Source organism: Mus caroli, unplaced genomic scaffold (genome assembly GCF_978045245.1).
Source record: "Mus caroli unplaced genomic scaffold, Mus_caroli_1 scaffold_8, whole genome shotgun sequence".
NCBI lineage: Eukaryota > Metazoa > Chordata > Mammalia > Rodentia > Muridae > Mus > Mus caroli.
In genome coordinates, this window is record NW_028227263.1 from 56,729,442 (window position 1) to 56,751,061 (window position 21,620).

At 42.4% G+C, this 21,620-nt stretch overlaps 1 protein-coding gene across 3 annotated transcripts in view; it reads right to left on the minus strand.

Moving 5' to 3' along the window:
• Nucleotides 1-21,620, minus strand: part of Me3 (malic enzyme 3) — a 190,046-nt gene that overhangs the window by 88,649 nt on the left and 79,777 nt on the right. For all 3 annotated transcript variants that reach the window (XM_021166866.3, XM_085841543.1, XM_029479566.2), the window contains 2 exons: nucleotides 15,820-15,953; nucleotides 12,626-12,775 (listed from right to left, as the gene is read on the minus strand). In XM_021166866.3, coding sequence (XP_021022525.1) covers nucleotides 12,626-12,775; nucleotides 15,820-15,953 — 284 coding nt within the window. The remainder of the gene's footprint in view (nucleotides 1-12,625; nucleotides 12,776-15,819; nucleotides 15,954-21,620) is intronic.

Below are 21,620 nucleotides of genomic sequence, written 5' to 3' on the forward strand. Positions count from 1 at the left end.
AATGATTGTTGAATTCCACCAGGAGAATCTCTCTCTCTCTCTCTCTCTCTCTCTCTCTCTCTCTGTCTCTCTCTCTCTCTCTGTCTCTCCTCTTTACTCTCCTCCCTTAATTTCTCTTTTCTTCTCTTCTCCTTTCCTCCTTCCTCTCTCCCTTTCTCACCTCTCCCTGGGCTTTTTGGGAGGTTTTGATCCCAACATTTCCTTTTACCCTTCTAGTTTAGCAATTTCCCCCCTTGCTCTTCTTCAGGACCCTTCTGCACAGTGCTGGTGGTACCACATCTGGGCCTACTCTAGTTTGTTTCTCTGTTACTGTGATAAACACCATGACCAAAAACAACCTAGGAGGAGTTGTGCTGCCCAGTTTTATGTCAGTTTGTCACCAGCTAGAGTCATTTGGGAAGAGGTAATGTCATTTGAGAAAATACTCCTACTAGAAGGGCCTCTGGGCAAGACGATTGATGTGGAGGGTCCAGATCGCTGTGTGTGGTGCCACAGTGGACCACTCCTGAGCTGGTGGTCCTGTGTGCTATAAGAAACCAGGCTGACCATGCTAGCAGGAATAAGCGAGAAAGCAATATTTCTCTACAGCTTCTGTTTCAGGGCCTGCCTTCAGGTTCCTGCCCTGACTTCCCTCAGTGATGGAGTATGACTTGAGAATTATAAGATTAAATAAATTTTTTCATTCCCAAATTGCTTTTGGCAGTTTCTTTTGATTTAAGTTTTATTGCATTATGATGAGAAAAGATATATAATTTCAATTTATCTGAATTTGTTAACATTTAAAAACATATTTTGAGTAAATAGACTTACATCACGTTCTTCTTTCCCTTTTGTACCCCAACTCCTCCCAAAGACCCCCCTTCAAAACCTGCAATACCTTTTGTTTTTATCATATTCTTTAAAATTTATAAAATATTGTAACAATAAAAATGAGTATTATGAAAGTTGTTTGATATAAATTTTTGTCTACAGCAATACCAAAAATACATACATTTTTCTCAATATAAATTTCAAATATCTCCAAATATATTAACTGTATGCTATTTTAAAATAATATACCACTATTAGTTTTTTTTTAATGAACATAAATAGATAAAGTCTTTTTGTTTGTTTGTTTGTTTTGATTTTAGTAGAGCTTAAAATTTTGGCTCTTACTGTAGTACAAACACAAAATAAGAAGAGTTTTTTTGACATTGGAGTTCATTGTAATAAGGCTGTACTTGAATGTCCCTCATATCACCAAAGGATTTTACTTTCATAGTAGATAAGCTAAGAGTTAACAGTTCTGCTGCGCCAAGGAATAAATTGTAAGCATGATTTTTGGATACAGATTTCCTGCTACAGTCAAAGCTATTTGACTTGAGTGATTGTCATTCTCAGCCCACAGGGAACAGGTTACATTCATTTAAGAAATGGTGTGTGTATTAAGATGGTCTGTCCATGAAGTCTTTCATCAACTGTTTCAATGAACAATGGTTCTGCTTGGAGGGTGGCACAGACGTTAGGTGAGGGTAAGATTCTGGTGCATTGGCTGTGATGATTTTGAAAAACATTCATCTCAGAATAAGAGTAACTTATAAAGTCCTCTTCTTCAAAATTGATACAATAATTATAAATATCAAGTGAAGCCTTCAGTCTCACTCTTTGCTGTTTTCTTTTTTAAAAAATTTTTTTAATTAGGTATTTTCTTCATTTACATTTCCAATGCTATCCCAAAAGTCCCCCATACCCTTCCCCCCCCACTCCCCTACCCACCCACTCCCACTTCTTGACCCTGGCATTCCCCTGTACTGAAGCATATAAAATTTGCAAGACCAATGGGCCTCTCTTTCCACTTTGCTGTTCTCTTACAAGCCACCTCCCAAATTAATTGTCTACATTTCTTTTGGTTCTGAAAACCATGGTATAGTGTAAAAGTATCAAATAAACAATCCTACTAATAGAGAGGCCGAAATAGGAGAAGCATGATTTCAAGACCAGTATGTGGCACACAGCAAGACCCTGTCATGTACAAACATGCAGAAAGTGTATAGGGATTGTACAATATTGGACCTATTTCTCCCATTAACTTTTGGTCAATTTTTAAAATTATAGCAATAGAAAGCAAAGTAAGACAGGGAGAAATGGTTTATTTTACAGTCCCTCACTGAAGGAAGACAGGTCAGGAACTCAAGCAAGGGCCAAGGATAGAAACCATGGAGAAAAGCTGCTTCCTGGGTTGTTTCTAGTCTCTTGTTCAGCTACTTTTCTCATAGAGCTAGGCTCATTTGCTTAGCAATGGTACTGCCGGTAGTGGATGGGGTCTCCAACATCAGTTAGCAATCAAGAAAATGCCCTGCAGATATTCCACGTGCCAATTCGATTGAGGCAATTCATTTTTGTTTGTTTGGTTTTGGTTTTTCAAGATAGGGTTTCTCTGTGTAGCCCTGGCTGTCCTGGAACTCATTCTGTAGACCAGGCTGGCCTCGAACTCAGAAATCCGCGTGCCTCTGCCTCACGAGTGCTGGGACTAAAGGCACGCACCACCAATGCCCAGCTGATTGAGGCAATTCTTAACTGAGGTTCCAATGTGTTAAGTTGGCAACCAAGGTTAGTCATCACAGGTCTTGAGTGTTGTTTTTGTCTCTAGAACGTTAGACTTGTTCTTCTTGATCTTCTCCTCCACTTCCAACATTGCCTACCCTTCCTAACTTCTGATCCTTATTGGCTTAAGAAATGATAACCTAAGAATCTCTAAGAAACACAATCAGAAAGTTTTCAATGCTACTGAGCAAGATGTGGGGATTTCCACAGGTCTGCATAGGTATAATAATAATAGTAATTACTAATAACAACAACAATAACAGTAATAATAATAACAACAACTAATAATAGTAATAGCAGCTTTGGGGTGGGCTCAGTGAGGGGGCCTCTTTATGGCAAAGCAACTTTTGCTTTTTTTTTTTTTTTTAAAGAATTATGCCAGTAATTGGTTAGTCCTCCTCTATCCTAGAAACTTCTAGGGAGTTTGTACTCCTTGAAACTCCTTTTGGACTAAACTTAATGTGAGTCAAAACAGCCTCTCACACATTTTACATGTCAGTGGCAGATCAAGGTCGCTCGAAGAATGGTCTGCTCAACTCTTGTTGAATGTACGTATTTCCTGGTGTGGACAGAGGAAATTCGCCCCACAATGACTCTTTGATCACTGTGGCTAGGATTGCCAGAGACAAAGGAGGAAAAGGACAGAGCCAGTAAAACAGAAACAAAATCAGTTTGTTTAAATGGTCAGGGAAATTTGCCTTTGGTTAAAGGAAGTCAAACTCAGAATACCCCGTTTTACTTACTAAAGGTCATCTGTCTCCATCTTAAGTAAAGAGAAAATGATCTTTGTGTGTACATGGGACTGCTCAATGATGCCCACCGCCCTCCCAGCCTCCTACACGCAAACTCACATGTGGCTAAGAAGTGCCTTTCATCCTGTCCACAGAGCAAGCTGCTCCTTTGGAGATGAAAGCCCTAGGCAGGTCACAGGCAAGTAAGCATGCATTCACCATTAACAATGTAAATCCTGAAATATCTAAAAAGAGTAAGACAATTTTCTCCATAATTAAAAGCCATGTAATTTAGACACTTGGTAAATGTCCTCTGCCCCTCCAAACAGTTTCAGCAACGTAGGCTTGAAGAACTATTTAATGCACTCCTTGTGGCTTTTGTGTTATATATATTACTGGCAGCAGAGGTCCACTAAAGTTTCCTCTGGAGAAAGAGGCTGCCCTGTACATTTGTGAACAGGAACTAGTGTGGAAACTGTCATCCACTCAGGCAGCACAATAGCCAAATAATATCCTTTTAGGGGCGTCTCTTGTCTTATATCCATTCCAGCAGGGATATCCACGGCACAGTACCAAACTATTCTTAACAATCCTGACTGCCCAGCTGGTCTGTCTGGAAAAGTGCCCACTTGTGAATCAGAGCAAAACCGACACATCTGCAGATAAGCCCGCGAGCCTTTTCTTGTCAGAAAATGAAAAGAATGTGTTTTTCTCTCCCTTTTCATTTTTATCTTAAATACCAGAAACCTTAGTGGTAATTTTATAGTTCTGCTGTGCAAATTGGAGATTGACAGGGTCAGAGTTAACACTTGAAATTCTTTATTGTGTAGACGAAGAAATTCAGGTCCAGGAAGGGGTGGGAGTCTTAGATAAGGTCACACGGTTAGTGACAGGCATCGGGATTAGACTCACAGCCCTTCTTCCTATCGTGCAGTGGGGGGCCTGGAAGTACCTACTTCCACATCCTTCAAATGATCTCTATTCATTTTGTGGTGAGATCCCTTAGTCCAGTGGAAGCAGCATCTCTGGACCTTGTTAGGTATGGACATTTTCTGGCTCCTTCCCAGACATGTGGAATGTGTGTCTGAGCAAGTCCTCCAGATAGTTTTCATGTGAGCTAGAGATGGAGATACCCCACTTTAATGTCAGCGCCAGCTAATCTAACAAGGGCATCGGATCTATGTGATTTCCTTTACAGTTGGGCTTTTCTGATTACTCGCAGCAGAGGTCCACTAAAGTTTCCTCTGGACAAAGAGGCTGCATTGTACATTTGTGAACAGGAATTAGTGTGGAAACTGTCATCCACTCAGGCAGCACTAGGGACCAGTCACTGTCATGCCATCTGCCCTGTTCTCTTTCCATGGACCCTTCACCCACTGTCCTATTCTGTGTTCCTTTATAGCTAGCATATTTCCTTGGCTTACCATAGTCCTACTCTAAAATCTGAACCATACCATCCTTTCTGTCTTCATTTACCTTCTAATCTATGATGCTCTTTCTATATAATTTTTCCACATCAGACTCCTGGAAAGAACATTCATTGGTCCAGCTCATCTTTTGACCTGGGCCACATTAGCCACGTGTTCTCAAATGATTCACCTTGAATATGATGTTTGCTACTGTACAATTGCTGACATCCGATGAGTGGGCATCTATAACTATACAAGGTGGGCGATTACATGGGAGGGGGGTCAGAGAGCCAGTGTATTATGGGAGAGAAATGACCTCCTCTGGCCCAGCAACCCTGTGAGTGAGACCCAAGAGAACTTAGCTGTGGAGATCAACAGTTTCTTTTACTGAGGACTCAGTTGGAGATACATTCTGTTATATTGTGACCTTAAGCTCCAAGTATACTTCTAGGCTGGGATGGCTTGCAAAATATGAGACACAGGCTAATGACTCTCTAAGAGTCATGGCAGCTCTAGCTGGAAGGGATCACCCAGCTTGGTGGTTTGCAGCTGTGATTCCTGTTAGAACTACTGGAGAGCTTTTGAAAACCTAAGAGCCTTTTTCTAACTCAGGGATTTCAATGAATGCTCCCCAGATATTTTTAAATGCACTCCCAGGACTGAGAACTGCTGTCCAGATACACACTTCTTAATTTCACAGGTGGGAAAAATTAATCTCAGCTATATAGTATAGACTATAGCTTACTTCAAGATCTCATTGCTAACTTGATTATAGAGTTTCATTAATTAGATCATACATTTTTAGAATTGGAAGATGTTATGTAGTAGCCATGTAGGCTAACCCTGTCACTTTTATCCAATACAGATGAGTAATTTGACTTGCTTTAGGGTATGTAGCCTGGAAGGGACCACAGGTAAAGAATCCAGACCTAATGGCTCCTAATCTAAGACCAAAAGCCAGGAAGACCAAAGAAGAAGCCAAGGAGACTCAGGGGCAGATCCCATTTGTTCTGCAGGGAGTTATTCCAGCAGTGGAGCTGAAGTGGTTTGGCAGAGGAGGCTGGAATAGGGTATGGAACAGTCTTGTCCAAAGAAATTGGTACTTTAACACCCTGGGGATAGAGATGAGGTGGATCTGATGTTGTCAATCCTTGTTTTCTGCCTGCCTTTTTCTGGATGTGCTAGGTGTGTGTATGTCTCTCTCTCTCTGTGTGTGTGTGTGTGAATCAAAACTGACAGTTGGGTTTAAATCCAGATTTTCATGTGCTCAAAGACTGTGTCCTGGGTATGGGGTTCTCTTCATTTGCTGGAATACATTTCCTGTTGTTTTCCATACTGACTTTGTCCAGGATATTGGCACCTGATTTTTAAGTTTGGCTAGAAATGAGTTCCAGTGCACATGTAGGAGGCAGAAACATATGATTCGTGTCCCAGAGGTTTTCTTTGTGTGTGAGAGAGAATAAAAATGTTCCAGTGCAAGAAAACGAGGCTCATTAGACATATAGAGGAGGAAGCGGGAAACTTCAAGGTGAGTGAAACTAAGCCATAGCTTTTTATGGGGATTGGAATGAGGAAGGAGACATGAAAAATAATGCCTCTTTACATTAATGAGAAATTTTATCATCATAAAGCATTTGGCCCTCCTGACCAACAGGCCTCATGAGGGGCAGTTCTGTAATGCAGGCTTGGATGTGGGGGAGCTAGGTTCCAGGGATGTCTGGTTATTATTATGGTGGGGTAGGGGTGGGCTGGCACTCCTGTGGACTCTGTCCCCCACTGCTCTGTCCACCCAGGGCAAACTGCCCCCTTCACTGTGGCTGTGTGTGTGTATGTCTCTCTTATGTGCAGGTCCATCATGGAAGGGAGTTTATAAGAAAGCAGGTGCTTATCTATTAGGCATCATGTTTATCAGGGCCACAAGAAGCTGGAGTGCACACTCTAGAAAAGCATAGGGAACTGAGTTAGCTGTAAGATTTTGGGCAGGCTAGTTCCAGTTTCCTTCTCAGCAAAATAGCAAGTGCTTTGTGGAAGTTCCTAGGCTGGGGTCCAATCACAGACATTGTAAGCATTCAGTAAATGACAGCTGTTAACATCCTCTACATATAAAATAGTGGCATGGGTACAGAAACATATCTGTTTGCAGAAAAAGATGGTGGCTTGATCCAGGGCCAAGGGATGTTATTTTCCACAGAGCATCTAACTAGCCTGTTTTTCTTCTTCTTCTTCTTCTTCTTCTTCTTCTTCTTCTTCTTCTTCTTCTTCTTCTTCTTCTTCTTCTTCTTCTTCTTCTTCTTCTTCTTTTTTTTAAACTCAGCAACCTCCCCCCCCCATTCCTTGTAGATACTCACTAATGAATTATTTAAACAAAAGTACAGGCAATATAGGACCTGACCAAACAATGGAGAATAGCAGCATTTCAGAGGACTGAGGGACCCATGTGCTTGAGCAATGTCCCAGTCAGGATTGCCATCGTTGTGAAGAAACACCATGACTAAAGCAAGTTCGGGAAGAAGGGGCTTTATCCAGGTTGTGCTTCCACATCTAAGGAAGCCAGGACAGGAACTCAAGCAGGGCTGGTTCCTGGGGGCAGGAGCTGATGCAAAGGCTGTGGAGGGATGGATGCTGCTTACTGGCTTGCTCTCCATGGCTTTCCAGCTTGTTTTATTATAAAATCTAGGACTATTGCCCAGGGATAGAATCACATACTATTGATGAGGGATTGCTCAGCCTTCTGTCATCAATCAACAGTTAAGTAAATGTCCTACAGACTTGTTTACAGATGGGTCTCATAGAGGCATTTTCTTAATTGAGGCTCCCTTCTCTCTGATGACTCTAGTTTGGGTCAAGTTGACATAGACCTAGCCAGCACAGGCAGGGTGACTGAGTCAGATGACATATATCCTAGGCATGGTGAGCCAGGGAGCTTCTAGCACCTTGTAAGGCCAAGCCCTTTCCATATGGAATCTTGAAATCTCCAGTCAGCATAAGCATCTCTCCTATTTCATACAGAAAAGGCCAAGTTGAGGGAGGGGACCTGAAATTCAAGGCCAAGATTGCCTAAGTTTAAAGTCTGAGCTCTTTCAACTTCCCATAGTCCAATTCTCTGATAGAATGCTCCTTTGACCAAACTTTTCATCAGGTTCCTAGGTCTTTTCTGATAGGCCAGTCAGTGGTCTTCACTCTCTGTTCCTTGAAGACCCCACTCTGAGCAAGAATCCTGCCAAGTTTCTTTAGCAAAATTTTTCTACCTTTGATACCTGATCACCTTGAAACTTTATTACCACCCCAACTTTATGCTTATAATTTCTCTTTTTCATTAGAATTGAGTCCAACCTTTTTCCTCAGAGCAAAAATTTGCACAGTGGTCTATATACCTATGACAATGTTCCCCCACATGCATGAAGTCTGTCTCGCCATCTTAAACAAGGACCATGAATAACTTTTTCATTATCACCTCCACTCACGCACACAACTTGAGCAGCACACTGAGACTCAAAGTGCTATATCCGCAGTTGTGTGTGTGCCACCTAGAGTCTAACAGAATGAGGAAGGTGCAGACAGTTTTGGCAAAGGATAGGAAGCTTGGGAGAAGAGCACAGACTCTGGCTATCACACTGGCTTCCTCTTGACACCTGGCTTTTGGGTTGAAATCTGTTCTGGCATCTACCCAACTTTACCTTAGCTTTCACTTGTTAGTAACCATTAGTGGGTGTCCCTGCCAGTCAGGTCTATGGAAGCACAGGCAGAGGCTATACCAGGAGAAAGGAATGAAGGGATGAGGAATAGTTACTCTGCTGTGGAGAACTACTCAAGACCCTTAGGTACCCTGAAATTCTTTGGTATCTCCTTCCAGGCTCTGAGGTGATGTAGAGCCAAGGTGTACAGGAGGCTCAATTTTAAGGGTTACAGCCTCAATTCTAGGGTTTGCTGGACCGAATTAGCTTTGGTAGGGGAGCAGGCACTTCTACAGAGCACTTCTTTGTTAACAGCAACCTGGCAGGAAGGTTTATCATTTCAGAAACAGAGAGAGCCTGGCTCTTCTCCTCTTGGCCCTGGGGCCGTCCTTCCCTCAGATGTTAATCTATAAAGCCATCCTAGGCTGGTGCTTCAGATGAGGCAGAACCCAGTCTCCTCTCCCTTGGGAGCAAGGCGGGCGTGAAATTAACACCTGGAAGGAGGCCAATGGAAACCTAGAGCAACAGCTCAGAATGCCACATGTCAAATCACTTAATTGGGTAGTCATCTGAAGAAATGTTAGTGAAAAATGCACTGTACTAGGTGTGGGGGACTAATCCAAGAAGACAGTTTGGTCTGCCTGAACCTGCCTCAGCCTCGGCTAGCTGCAGGCCAAGGGCCTGGCTAGATCCTTCCTCTGGGGAGAGGCTCTGAAATGGCTTTTGGTAATCTTCACCTAGACCTTGGGCAGTCAATCATTCTTAGAATTGAAATGGTGTCCTGCCCCGAATGTCCATCATGTGTACCCACTCCTGAATGCCCACCGTGTGTGCCTAATCCTGAACTATGAGGTACTGTAGTGAGCATGGCAGGTTCCTGCTCACACTCAGTTCAGAGAACCTTGGTAGAGTCCTGGCTTTGCTGTGTGACTTTGGGTAACTTACTTCTCTGAGCCTCAGCTTCCTCAGCCTACAGAAGATAACAGTACCTACCTCCTGTGGGTGAGATACTAATTGAATAGGATGTATAAAGATTTTTGGGATAGTATCTGGCCTTTCAGTTTTGTTTCCCCCCACATTCCAGCTCATCTTTGGCTTTCTTGCTGGTGTTGTTGCCTATGTTTTTTCCATGCTGTGTCCCCAGCTGCAGAACCCTCTCTATGTTCACCTAGAGGTGACCTGGTTCTCTGGGTGGCGGTGGTTTCAGGATCCTGTTTCTGTACACCTTGCGCCCCATCTTGCTTCCTCTGCTCTGCCCACTGATGACTCCTGAGGCAGAAACAGCTCCCCTTTCAGTTCAACTGCCTTGATCATGTGACAAAGACTCCATTTTGGGGCGGACATCTTCATCAATTTTACCCAGACCTTCAAACCTACTGTTACCCCCATAAGGAGCTAGATGTCATACATTCTAATGACAGCTGGTATCTAGACAAATCAAGTAAAAAATTCCATACTTTTTCTTGGTAGAAGTAGACACATACAGAAGTATTAGATAGGAACAAGTGCTACAAAGAAAATAAAACATCATGATGAGACCAGGACCAGAGTGTGACAGAGCCGAGCATGAGAAGTTAAGGAAGCAGCCATTGGGCACTTCCTGGGGAGTCTGCTGTAGTCAATCTCGCATCAGATCACACCGTTAAAAGACAAACTCCTCTTGATCCCTGTATCTTGCTGGGTTTCCAACAGCAACAGCAACAACAATGACAATAACAACAACGATGACGAAACAACTCTTCAAATGAGTACTTTCTTTATTCCTTTTCCTCTTCCCATTCCTCAGTGAAACACTTATAAATTCCACAGAGCTATATGTTAGGTTCCAAAGGAAACTCCAAAATCTGATGGTTAGACAAAGGCCAGCATTCTTCAGGCGCTATCAAATGGAGCCATTCCTCTTATCACTGGCAGAAGAGACAAATCCCTATCTGGGTGCTTATTAGCGTCACAAGTACCCGTTATACATTTCAGAGTCCACGCTAGCATCCTAACTCTTCTCAGTCCTTCTCACCTCCACTCTTGCCTGAAACTTCTCCAGCTCACTTCACTTCCTTCCCCAAGCTACTCATATCTCCTTATAACCCGTCTAGTTCAGGGAAGCTTTCTCTCTTGCGTCTTTCTTGGTCTTGCTCCCGTATTCCCGTACTCTCTTCTGCTCTCCCTGTCTGCTCCTGCTTTTCTCAAGGTTAGGTCAAATCTGCTACTTTCTCTTTCTGCTCAGGACTCTTCCAGGTGCCTCTGGCTGTTTTCTCCCTCATATTCACCATGAAATCCTTCCTCTTATCCATACCATGGAGCAGTCCTGTCGTCAGTTCATAGACGATCATCATCAGCCATCCTCATGTCACCTCCTGAATACTGTCTGCTGATCTGGGAGGATCTTAGTGACTGGAGTGGTTCCAATTTCTGTGCATTCATAACCCTAATTAGTTTTCTGTTGATTCCATGGGACCCATATACCTCCCCACTTAGCTATTTTTTTCATTTTCATTTCTTTATTCTTACAGTTTCATACATGGATATTCTGAATTTTTGCTCATTTCATCCCCATTACTCTCAGTTCTCTCTTATTTTTTGAAACTCTGGTAATATCTTTTTTTTTCACTCACTGAGTTTAATTAAAGTTGATTGTATGTTCATTAGTTGGGGTTATTTATTGAAATATGGATAACATATCAGTGGCTACATCACTGAAGAAAATGGCACCCCCTCCACCAGCACCCATTACCTGCCCATCGTCCCCCAGTGAGGGTGGAGTCTGCTGAGCTCCTTCCTCATGTATTACACAAGGTGATGTCCCAGTCTTGTGCCAGTAACTTCAGCGATAGTGAGTTCACAAATGAAATGCCCCTGTCACTTCCAGAAGATGCTATTCTGCAGTCCTCCTCCCCAACTTCTGGCTCTATTCTTTCCATTCTCTCCTCTGGAGGATTCCTGAGCTTTGAAGCACTTGATAATAGACGTCTCACTTAGGGTGCAATATTCCACATAGGCAATTTCTTAAAATTCCAATTCTTTACATTCATCTTTCACAGCCCAGCACAAATTAACCAAAACTGTCATAGATCCATGATTACATGTTCTGCATATAACAGATGATTCTAAAAGGAAAAGTGGATTATAGGCAGGTGTGGTGGAACACTCCTGTGATCTGAGAGGGTAGATGCAAGAAGAGTAAGAGATTCCAGATAGCTTTGCTACAGTGTGAGTTTTCAAGCCAGCCCAGGTTACACCAGAACCTGTCTTAGAAGCTAAGCCATGGGGGTTGGAAGCATGGCACATGCCTTACTCTTAGCATGTGGAAAGCAGAGGCAGGCAGCTCTCTGTGAGTTTGAGGTCAACCTGGTCTACACAGCAAGTGCCAGAATGCTAAAAACCTTGTCTTGAAAAACTAAAATGAATTAATGAATAAAAATAAATAAATTCTAAGCCATACAAATGAAAACAAAACAAGAAATTTGATTTATAACTACTCTATAAATCTAAATTACACATCTCTTTCAGTATACTTCCCATTATTAATTGGCTTTCTATGGTGTTCTATTACATATAACTTATCTAGACACTTTTATTGTTAATGCATAAATTATGTAGTTACAATAATCAGGTACCTTGCACTGAGATATATCAATATATATCAATATCTATATATATCTATATATATATACAGCACTGAAATATACATATTTCAGTGCTAAATATGAAAGCAAAAACTCCTCTCAGTCCTTTAGTTTTAGGAAAAAACTGAATAACATATTCTTTGTCTAATGAAGTTGCAATATATATGGGATCTAAAGTTAATTCCAAATGGACATATACTGATTTAAAGGCTAACAAGAGAGTGTGTGTTTGGTGTTCAGTGCTATTCATTGTCCTCAAATATCCCTGCAGTTCTATAGGAATGCTGGAGATGGGCAGAAAAAGGGAGAGGACATGCAGAGGTGACAGGTGGAGAATGTGAAACTGATGGGTACCATTTCTCAAGCCAACACTTCAAACATTTATTATTTGGGGGTGATGGAAATTCAATATCTTCTTGCTATTTACTCTCCCAGCTCATTTCTCTGTTGATAGTGTTATTTCACTGAGCACGTGTAAAATCAAATGTCTCTTGTTGGGCTGTTGACTCTAAGGTAGCCTCTAAAGGTTCCAAGATACAAGGACACTGGAGACAATGTTTCACTCTATGGCCAGCCCCTCCCTTACCTCCATCATAGGTACTCACCGGGGTCTGCGGAAGGTGAGGCCGTAGTGCTGACAGGCCAGCCCCACAGTGGGTGTGTACACAATGGGCATGAACTTTTCCACGTCTGAGGTCAGCACCCGGTAGAAGAGCTTCTCGTTGCGGTCTTGGAGAGTCATGAGAATGATGTACCTTGCAAAGGAAAGAAGCCAGCTGACTCCAGGAACACCAATGTGGCTGCTTAGCAGACTCTTGGAAAATGTCGCTACGCTTAGAAATGAAGACCTTGCTCCAGGGAGGATTTACACTCAGGGGTAGCCATCACCTCAACCCACTCCCGGTAGAGGGCATTCCACTTTCCTAGCCATCTGTGTGCATTTCTCTCCAGTTTTACATTCTACTCCCCTCATCGACAGAACATTTACCAGCAAAACACAGTCCTTATAGCTGGGGAACCTTAGACTTTCTCCCAATCACTTGCTGAAATGAGGATCTCTCGATAGTGTGTGACAGTCACTACTTGCTATGTACCTGGAGCTCTCAGGGATATGTGCACTCATCACTTCCTGACCATAGAGCATCATTTTAGGCAGGTAAGTGAGGCCCACTGAGTGGGAAAGAATTGAGCAGGTGAGCATTACAGACTGTAGCTTTTGTAATTTCATGTTTTAGGCAAACATTTCACTTTGAACTCTCATTCTTTTTGGTACACCTAACAGAAGAAGAGGTTCTGATTGTTTGAAGTTTGGGTGTGCATGGGCTTATTAGTAGAATCTGTTGTGTAACCTCTGGTTTGCTTCTCAAGATTATATAGCTAGACCTAGTATGAGTAGGGAGGAACAAAAGGGAGACAATTTCTGACCTGGTGATAAAATGGCCTTGGGATTGCTGTGAGTAGTATTCCTGGAATTCAGTGCTTTAGGGGTGGGGACATGAATGTGGGCAGCGGCATGCTTGTTAACTACTCAGAAGTTATGGAAGGAGTTACGAGGCAGCAGGAGCTAGGTAGAACTTCATGTGCTTCTGACTCTACCCTTCATGGCTGCTGGGGTCCGGGGCTCATCACACAAACCATTCACATACCTATCTCAGTCAAGAAGGGATGGCTAATTGTACACCACACCCCAAGACTCATCGATCGGGGCCACAGAGCAGACTCTGGAGCTGGCTGTAACATTGAGTTAAGATCTTATAGGGTTTTAAAGTCTAAGATCTATAAACATCTGTGTCAAGTTAGTCTACCAATCAGGATTTAGGGATAGGGGATTTCCTTAGGAACATGTCTTTGTTGTATACTTATCCTGTTTCCATTAGTTGGGGTGTTCACCTGTAGCAGGGGACTTGCCTCAACTAACATTCATGTCTTAACTTGCCAACCAGGATGTCAGTTATCCACATAAATGTCTCTTTCTGACAAGCAGGATGTTAATTTTCAGAAGGGTCTTGGGAATTTAAACTTTACTTAGCTCCTACTCAAAATTGAACTCTTATTTCAAATAGCGTCTTATATTGGTAGAGGCATCTCCCTTATATTGAGGTCCATCCCAGGGGCAGCTTATAAAGGCAAGAAACCATAAAAGGTTTCACATATGGGTGCAGGAAGTGCTGCTGGGCGGTTGGTACGGGTCCAAGCTTATTGTGGGCAACTATACAAAGCAGTTCTAACTGACCTCTGTTGTGATTGGTTTCCAAGAGCACCAAAGCACAGAACATCTTAGTAACAGCAGTAACAGCATATGAGGAAGTTTTCTTAGGACATTAGAAACAGCACAAAATGGCAGGTTAGAGAGGTAACAGTTACCTAGGCCTTAACATTTTACATAGGCCTTAACAATGGCTGTCATATCCCTAGACCAAGTTCTAGCCATTTAGCTCTATGGATATAGAGAACCCTTATCTTCTTCCTATATATCCACTAGATCCCATAACAAGTCAACCCATTTGCTTAACAAACCTACACAGGGCTTACTATGTCCCAGGCAACATTCTAAGCACATCACAAAGATTTCATTTAATTCTCATAAAACAAAAAACTTTAGTTATTCAGTGTAGGAAGATGGGTTTCACTCAGTTTAGAATTAGTCTTATAACAACTAGATGTTGACACCTTGAAACTATGCAAAGCAGAGACGTTAAAATCAAGGATGCTGGAGCCAGCTGTGTTTAGATTCGTACTGTCTCATGGTGTGTACCTGGGTGGTGACTATAGTCCTTGGTAACTTTGGTATAGTCTTTAATTGACCTTCAGCACAGGATCTAGACCTTCCCAAGGAATTCCCTCTCTGTTTTATCCCTCACCGCCGTTCCTCTTACTATTCCTTAACAACCCCCACCACACAATTTTTGCCTTCTGCTCAGTGAACTGCCCTCCTCCAACCCTATTCTGTCTGCTGAATTGTTTCATTAAGGCTTCTTATACTGACTCATCTCTGACATATCTCAGATGGCCTCCCAGACTTCACCCCTCAAATCTGGTTTCATTTTAATTGTACTCCTGTCATAACCTTCATCTCTAGGAAGATTGTCATGCTTTTTTTTTTTTTTTCAGTCTAGTTGTTATCCCTCATCCCAGACTGCCCTCCAAGAGGTCCTCATCCCACTCCTCCTCCCCCATCACTAAGAGGATGTCCCCACCCTCCAACTCCCCACCTCACCCTGCCAGGCATCCCCACTCCCTGGGGCTTCAAGTCTCTCAAAGGCTAGGTGCATCTTCTTTCACTGAGGCCAGGCAGTCCTCTACTGTATACGTGTCCGCAGCCTCATATCAACTAGTGTATGCTGCCTGGTTGGTGGATTAGTGTCTCAGAGACCTCAGGGTTAGTTGAGACTGCTGGTCTTCCTATGGGGTTAACCCCCTCCACAACTTCTTCCAGCCTTTCCCTAATTCAACCACGGCAGTCCATTGGTTGGATATATGTATCTGTGTCTTTCTCTGTCACCTGCTTTTTGGGCTTCTCTGAGGACAGCAAGGCTAGGCTCCTGTCTGTAAGCACACCATAGCATCAGTAATAGTGCCAGGCCTTGGATCCTCCCCTTGAGATGGATCCCAATTTGGGCTGGTCACTGGATTTTCTTTCCCCCAGTCTCTTCTCTTTTTAATGATAGAGCTGGATCTGAAGTCTCTCTGGACTCTCAGCCTTTCCTCCCTACAGAGAATTCAGAAACCCACTGTGAGCCACAGAGCATAGCAGCTTAGCCTCAGGACTGGGCACAGAGAACAGATTTCAGGCACTGACTTGTCCAGGTCGCTCTGCTGATTCTCATAGTATCTCATGATGCGGAGGAGCTGAACATCCTGGCTGAGGAAGCAAGGGGGGATCAGGCCGTGGATGCCGAGCTGCAGCCTCTCTTCAAGTGTAAAGGCCATGCCCTGGAGAAGAAAGGAACACACTTAATGTACATGCAGGAAGCCAAGAAACGGAAGTTCTATCTGTAGATGGCAAGAATTAGTGTAAATCACCAACAAGGGGATGAACCCCTTGCTGTTTAAAAGGGGGCTTTCTTGTGCTGGTTGCTTTGATGCCTCCTGATGAGATAAATGAAAAAGTCACTTCATTGAGACTAGACTTTGCCTTTAAAAGAAAGTTTAGATCCATAGAATAACAGTCTATAGAATAGCACTCCTGTGTATGCCTCCCCACCTAGTACCATGATGAGAAGCAACTTTATAAATTAGACTAGCCTATAGACTAGACTTTGCCTTTTCAGTCTTACAAACTCCATTATTGTCCAAAGCCACTTAAGCAGACTCTTTCCTCCTCCTCCATCTTCACTGAGAGAGTTATGTAAGTTTATAATATTGCACAAAATTTACCTGTTCATTCCTTTTTACTTTGCCACTGGCAGCCACTCACCTTCTTTTACTATCTCTACAGTTTCATTGTTTTTAGAATGACATATAATTGGAATCATAATATGCAGGCTTTCTAGGCTAGCTTCTTTCACTTAAATTTAAGCACATTAAGGTTTTTATGCCTTTTCATGATTTGACAACTAAATTAATTTTATGAATGAGTAAAACTCCATTTTGCATTTATGCCATAGTTTATCTCTGGATATACACAGTTTTATTGTATATTTTACTTACAACCACTCTGAGAGGGATGTATTAACACCTACAGACAAGTAGGCTAAAAGAGAGAGATCACTCGACTATAGCCAGTGAGAACACTTGGCAAGGTAGTTATGCCATAATTATCCTAGGCTTGATGGCAATACATTTGATCAAAGGAAAAGAATTGTTGGGGAAGAAGAAAAAAAGAATCATTGGCACATTTTAATTCCCTCTTTTTATGTGTTTTGAAGGCCAGGAATCTCAGATACTGGCTTCCCCTTTGGATTCACAATGTAGTAAGGACAAATCAACTCCCAAAGGCCTGGTTCTTCTCCAGGAAGTACTTGATCTTTGTGACATGTTTACTTTAGATAGGTCACTCTCTGTGTGACAAGATGACTCATAGGGGTATAGCCACAGTACTCCACACATGAAATTCCAAAGATTTTTCTTCATCCAGGATTTTCCCCAGTTACTGACTGATTGGAGATATGGGGTTCAGAGGGGCACTGAAGCAGATTGTCATTTTGGGTAAGTGATTTACTAGAAGAATTATTAATGTGTAAACTTACTAACAGACAGACAGACAGCATGTTAGGTATATATGGTAGACAGCAGATCCTTGGGTCAGAGTGGGACTCCTCATTTTAAAAATATATTTTTTGTTTTTGTTTTTGTTTTTGTTTTTTTCGAGACAGGGTTTCTCTGTATAGCCCTGGCTGTCCTGGAACTTACTTTGTAGACCAGGCTGACCTCAAACTCAGAAATCCACCTGCCTCTGCCTCCCAAGTGCTGGGATTAAAGGCATGCGCCACCACCGCCCGGCTAAAAATATTTTAAAAGTGTTTCTGAGGTTATAATTACATCATTTTCCCTTCCTTTTCCTCCCTGCAAACATTTCCATATATCCCCCTTCGTATATATCTTTCGAACTCATAGCTTCTTTTTAAAAAAGTTGTTATTATATGTGTGTATCATATGTGTATTATTCCTAAATTTATAAATACAACTTACCAAGTTCATATATTGTTATTTGTACGCATATGTTTCTATGGCTGAGGCTCCTTTATTATAACTCTCAGAAAGGGTGGGGAGGTTGGTGCATTCTGTCTGATTCCTGGGTGGTAAGGGTGGGGAGGAAATTGTGGAAGAATATGCTTTTCTGAGGATGTCAGAGAAGAGGGACATTTAGTTATGCTGTACCCTAACATTGCTTGCCATATGCCAGCTAATGGTGGTCTTGTGCTGTCCTGGACTCTTACCTGAGCCTATAGCTTTCTTGGGAAAATAAATAACAAAGGCACCTGTCATTTTCATGAAATCCAGATACCCGAAGATTCTGGTGGAGGGTTAGAGATTCCCACACAGGCTCTTGGTAGCAACCTTGCTGTTTCCTCTATCTGAAAGTAAGAGGCAGCTGTGGGAAGATATAGCCCAATCAGCCTGTAGCCTCAGATTAAAAGTCACCAGCTTCATACATCCCTAGTGCTTGTCAACAGCTTTGCAAGCAGTGGGCACCACACTAGTTCTCAGATTCCTCTTCAAGAAACTACCTTACCTGCAGACTAGTCCCCACTATTCCTGCCCGAGTTTTTCTTTCTCTTCCAAGACAATATCTCACTATGTAGCCTTGGCTCTCCTGGAACTTTTTATGTGGATGAGGCTGATTTCAAACAGAGATCTGGGAATCTGACCCTGTACCACAGCTCTCCATACCCAAATACCACTAGGAGTCAGCTGGTCTCCCAGGAGTGCCAACACACCTGTGAACAAAGGTAAGATGATCACTTCTGCTCCAATTCCCCACCCAAGGGGGACCCGCCCAGAGCCATCAGGGCACAGAAACCAAGGAACAGCTGGGGACAGGATCCTTCCAGTTTCTCACTGCACCCCAGAGCTGACCCTGTGCCATAGCTCTCCAAATTCTTCACAGAGAGAACTGGTCCCCCAGGAGTACTGACACACAAGCTTACAGGATAGACAAGCAACAGTTAGAAACAGCAAGACCAGCTAATGCCAGAGATAACCAGATGTCGAGAAGCAAGGACAAGAACATAAGCAACAGAAACCAAGGCTACTTGGCATTATCAGAACCCAGTTCTCCTACCACAGGGAGTCCTGGATACCCCAACATACCAGAAAAGCAAGACTCTGATTTAAAATCACATCTCATGATGATGATAGAGACCTTTAAGATGAACATAAATAACTCCCTCAAAGAAATACAGGAGAACACGGGTAAACAGGTAGAAACCTTTAAAGAGAAAACACAAAAATCCCTTAAAGAATTACAGAAAAATACAACCAAACAGGTGAAGGAATTGAAGAAAAATATGCAGGATCTAAAAATAGAAATAGAAACAATAAAGAAATCATAAAAGGAGACAATCCTGGAGATAAAAACCTAGAAAAGAGATCAGGAGTCATAGAAGAAAGCATCACTAACAGAATACAAGAGATAGAAGAGAGAATCTCAGGTGCAGAAGATACCATAGAAAACATTGACACAACAGTCGAAGGAAATGCAAAATACAAAAAGCTCCTAACCCCAAACATCCAGGAAATCCAGGACACAATAAGACCAAACCTAAGGATAATAGGTATAGAAGAGAGTGAAGAATCCCAACTTAAAGAGCCAGTAAGTATCTTCAACAAAATTATAGAAGAAAACTTCCCTAACCTAAAGAAAGAGATGCCCATGAACATACAAGAAGCCTACAGAACTTCAAATAGAATCAACAAGAAAAGAATTCCTCCCATCACATAATAGTCATAACATCAAATGCACAAAACAAATAAAGAATATTAAAAGCAGTAAGGGAAAAAGATCAAGTAACATATAAAAACAGGCATATCAGAATTACACAAGACTTCTCACCAGAGACTATGAAAGTTAGAAGATCCTGGGCAGATGTCATACAGACCCTCACAGAGCACAAATGCCAGCCCAGGCTACTATACCCAGCAAAACTCTCAATTACCATAGGTGGAGAAACCAAGATATTCCATGACAAAACCAAATTTATACAATATCTTTCCACAAATCCAGCCCTACAAAGGATAATAGATGGAAAACGCCAACACAAGGAGGGAAACTACTCCCTAGAAAAAGCAAGAAAGTAATCTTCTTTCAACAAACACAAAAGAAGATAGCCACACAGACATAAAAATAACATAAAAAATAACAGGAAGCAACAATCACTATTCCTTAATATCTCTTAACATCAATGGACTCAATTCCTCAATGAAAAGACATAGACTAACAGACTGGATACATAAACCGGACCCAGAATTTTGCTGCATACAGGAAATGCACTTCAGTGTCAAAGATAGAAACTACCTCAGAGTAAAGGGCTGGAAAACAATTTTCCAGGCAAATGGTCCCAAGAAACAAGCTGGAGTTGACATTCTAATATTGAATAAAATCAGCTTTCAACCAAAAGTTATCAAATAGGATAAGGAAGTACACACTTCATCCTCATCAAAGGAAAAATCTATCAAGAAGAACTCTCAATTCTGAGCATCTATGCTCTAAATGCAAGGGCACCCACATTCACAAAAGAAACTTTACTAAAGCTCAAAGCACAATAATAGTGGGAGACTTCACCCTGCTCTCATCAATGGACAGATCATGGAAACAGAAACTAAACAGAGACACACTGAAACTAACAGAAGTTATGAACCAAATGGGTTTAACAGATATCTATAGAACATTTCATCCTAAAACAAGAACACACATGGTATGTACTCACTAATAAGTGGATATTAGACAAAGAGCATAGAATATCCATGATACAACTCATGGACCACATGAAGCTTAAGAGGAAGCAAGACCAAAGAGTGGATGCTTCAGTTCTACATAGAAGGGGGAGCAAATTAATCAAGGGAAGTAGAGGATAGAAGAGACTTGGGAGGAATAGAAGAGGGAGAGGGGAAAAGAGGGGAAAGAATCAGGTATGGGAGGAGATGGAGGAGATGTACAGAGAGTCAGGAAATTGAACAGAGGTGTGCAGCAATGGGGGATGGGGAACTGGGGGTAACAAAGAGAAAGTCTCAGACACTATGAAAGCATGAGCCTCCCAGGACCCCGTGGGGATGACATTAGCAGAAATACCCAACAAAGGGGAGGAAGAACTTGTCAAGACCATATCCAGAGGTCGTTCCCCCACCCCCTGTTGAGGGATGAGGGCACCCACCCATCTCCAAAGATTTTAACCCAGAATTGCTCCTGTCTAAAGGAAATACAGGGACAAATAGTGGAGCAGAGTCTGAAGGAAAGGGCATCCAGAGACTGCCCCAACTGGGGATTCATCCCACATGCAGACACCAAAACCAGACACTATTGTGGATACCAATAAGTATTTGTTGACAGGAGCCTGATAACAGCTGTCTCCTAAGAGGCTTTGCCAATTCATGACCAAGACAGATGTGGACACAGCCAAAGACTGAACTCAGTGCAGGGACTCCAATGGGGAAGTTAGGGTAAGGACTATAGGAGCTGAAGGGGTTTGCAACCTCATAGGAGGAACAACAATATCAACCAACCAGACCCCCAAATTTCCCAGGGACTAAACCACCAACCAAAAAGTACAGAGCGCGTACCCATGGCTCCAGCTGGATATGAGGCAGAGGATTGCCTTATCTGGCATCAGTGGTAGGGGAGCCCCTTGATCCATTGGAGACTTAATGACCCAGGATAGAGGAACGCTAGACCACTGAGGCAGGAGGGGGTGGGTGGGTGGCAGAGCACCCTCATAGAGGCAGGGGGAGGGAGGAGGGGATAGGGGGCTTGTGGAGGGGAAACTGGGAATGGTGACAACATTTGAAATATAAATAAATAAATGACCAATAAACAACAACAATGACAACAACAACAACAAAAAAACCCAGAGATCTGACTGCCTCTGTGTGCACCTTTAATCTCATTGGTCAGTTTTACCAAACACCACTAGGTAGGTGACTGTTAACTGATTTGGAAGGATT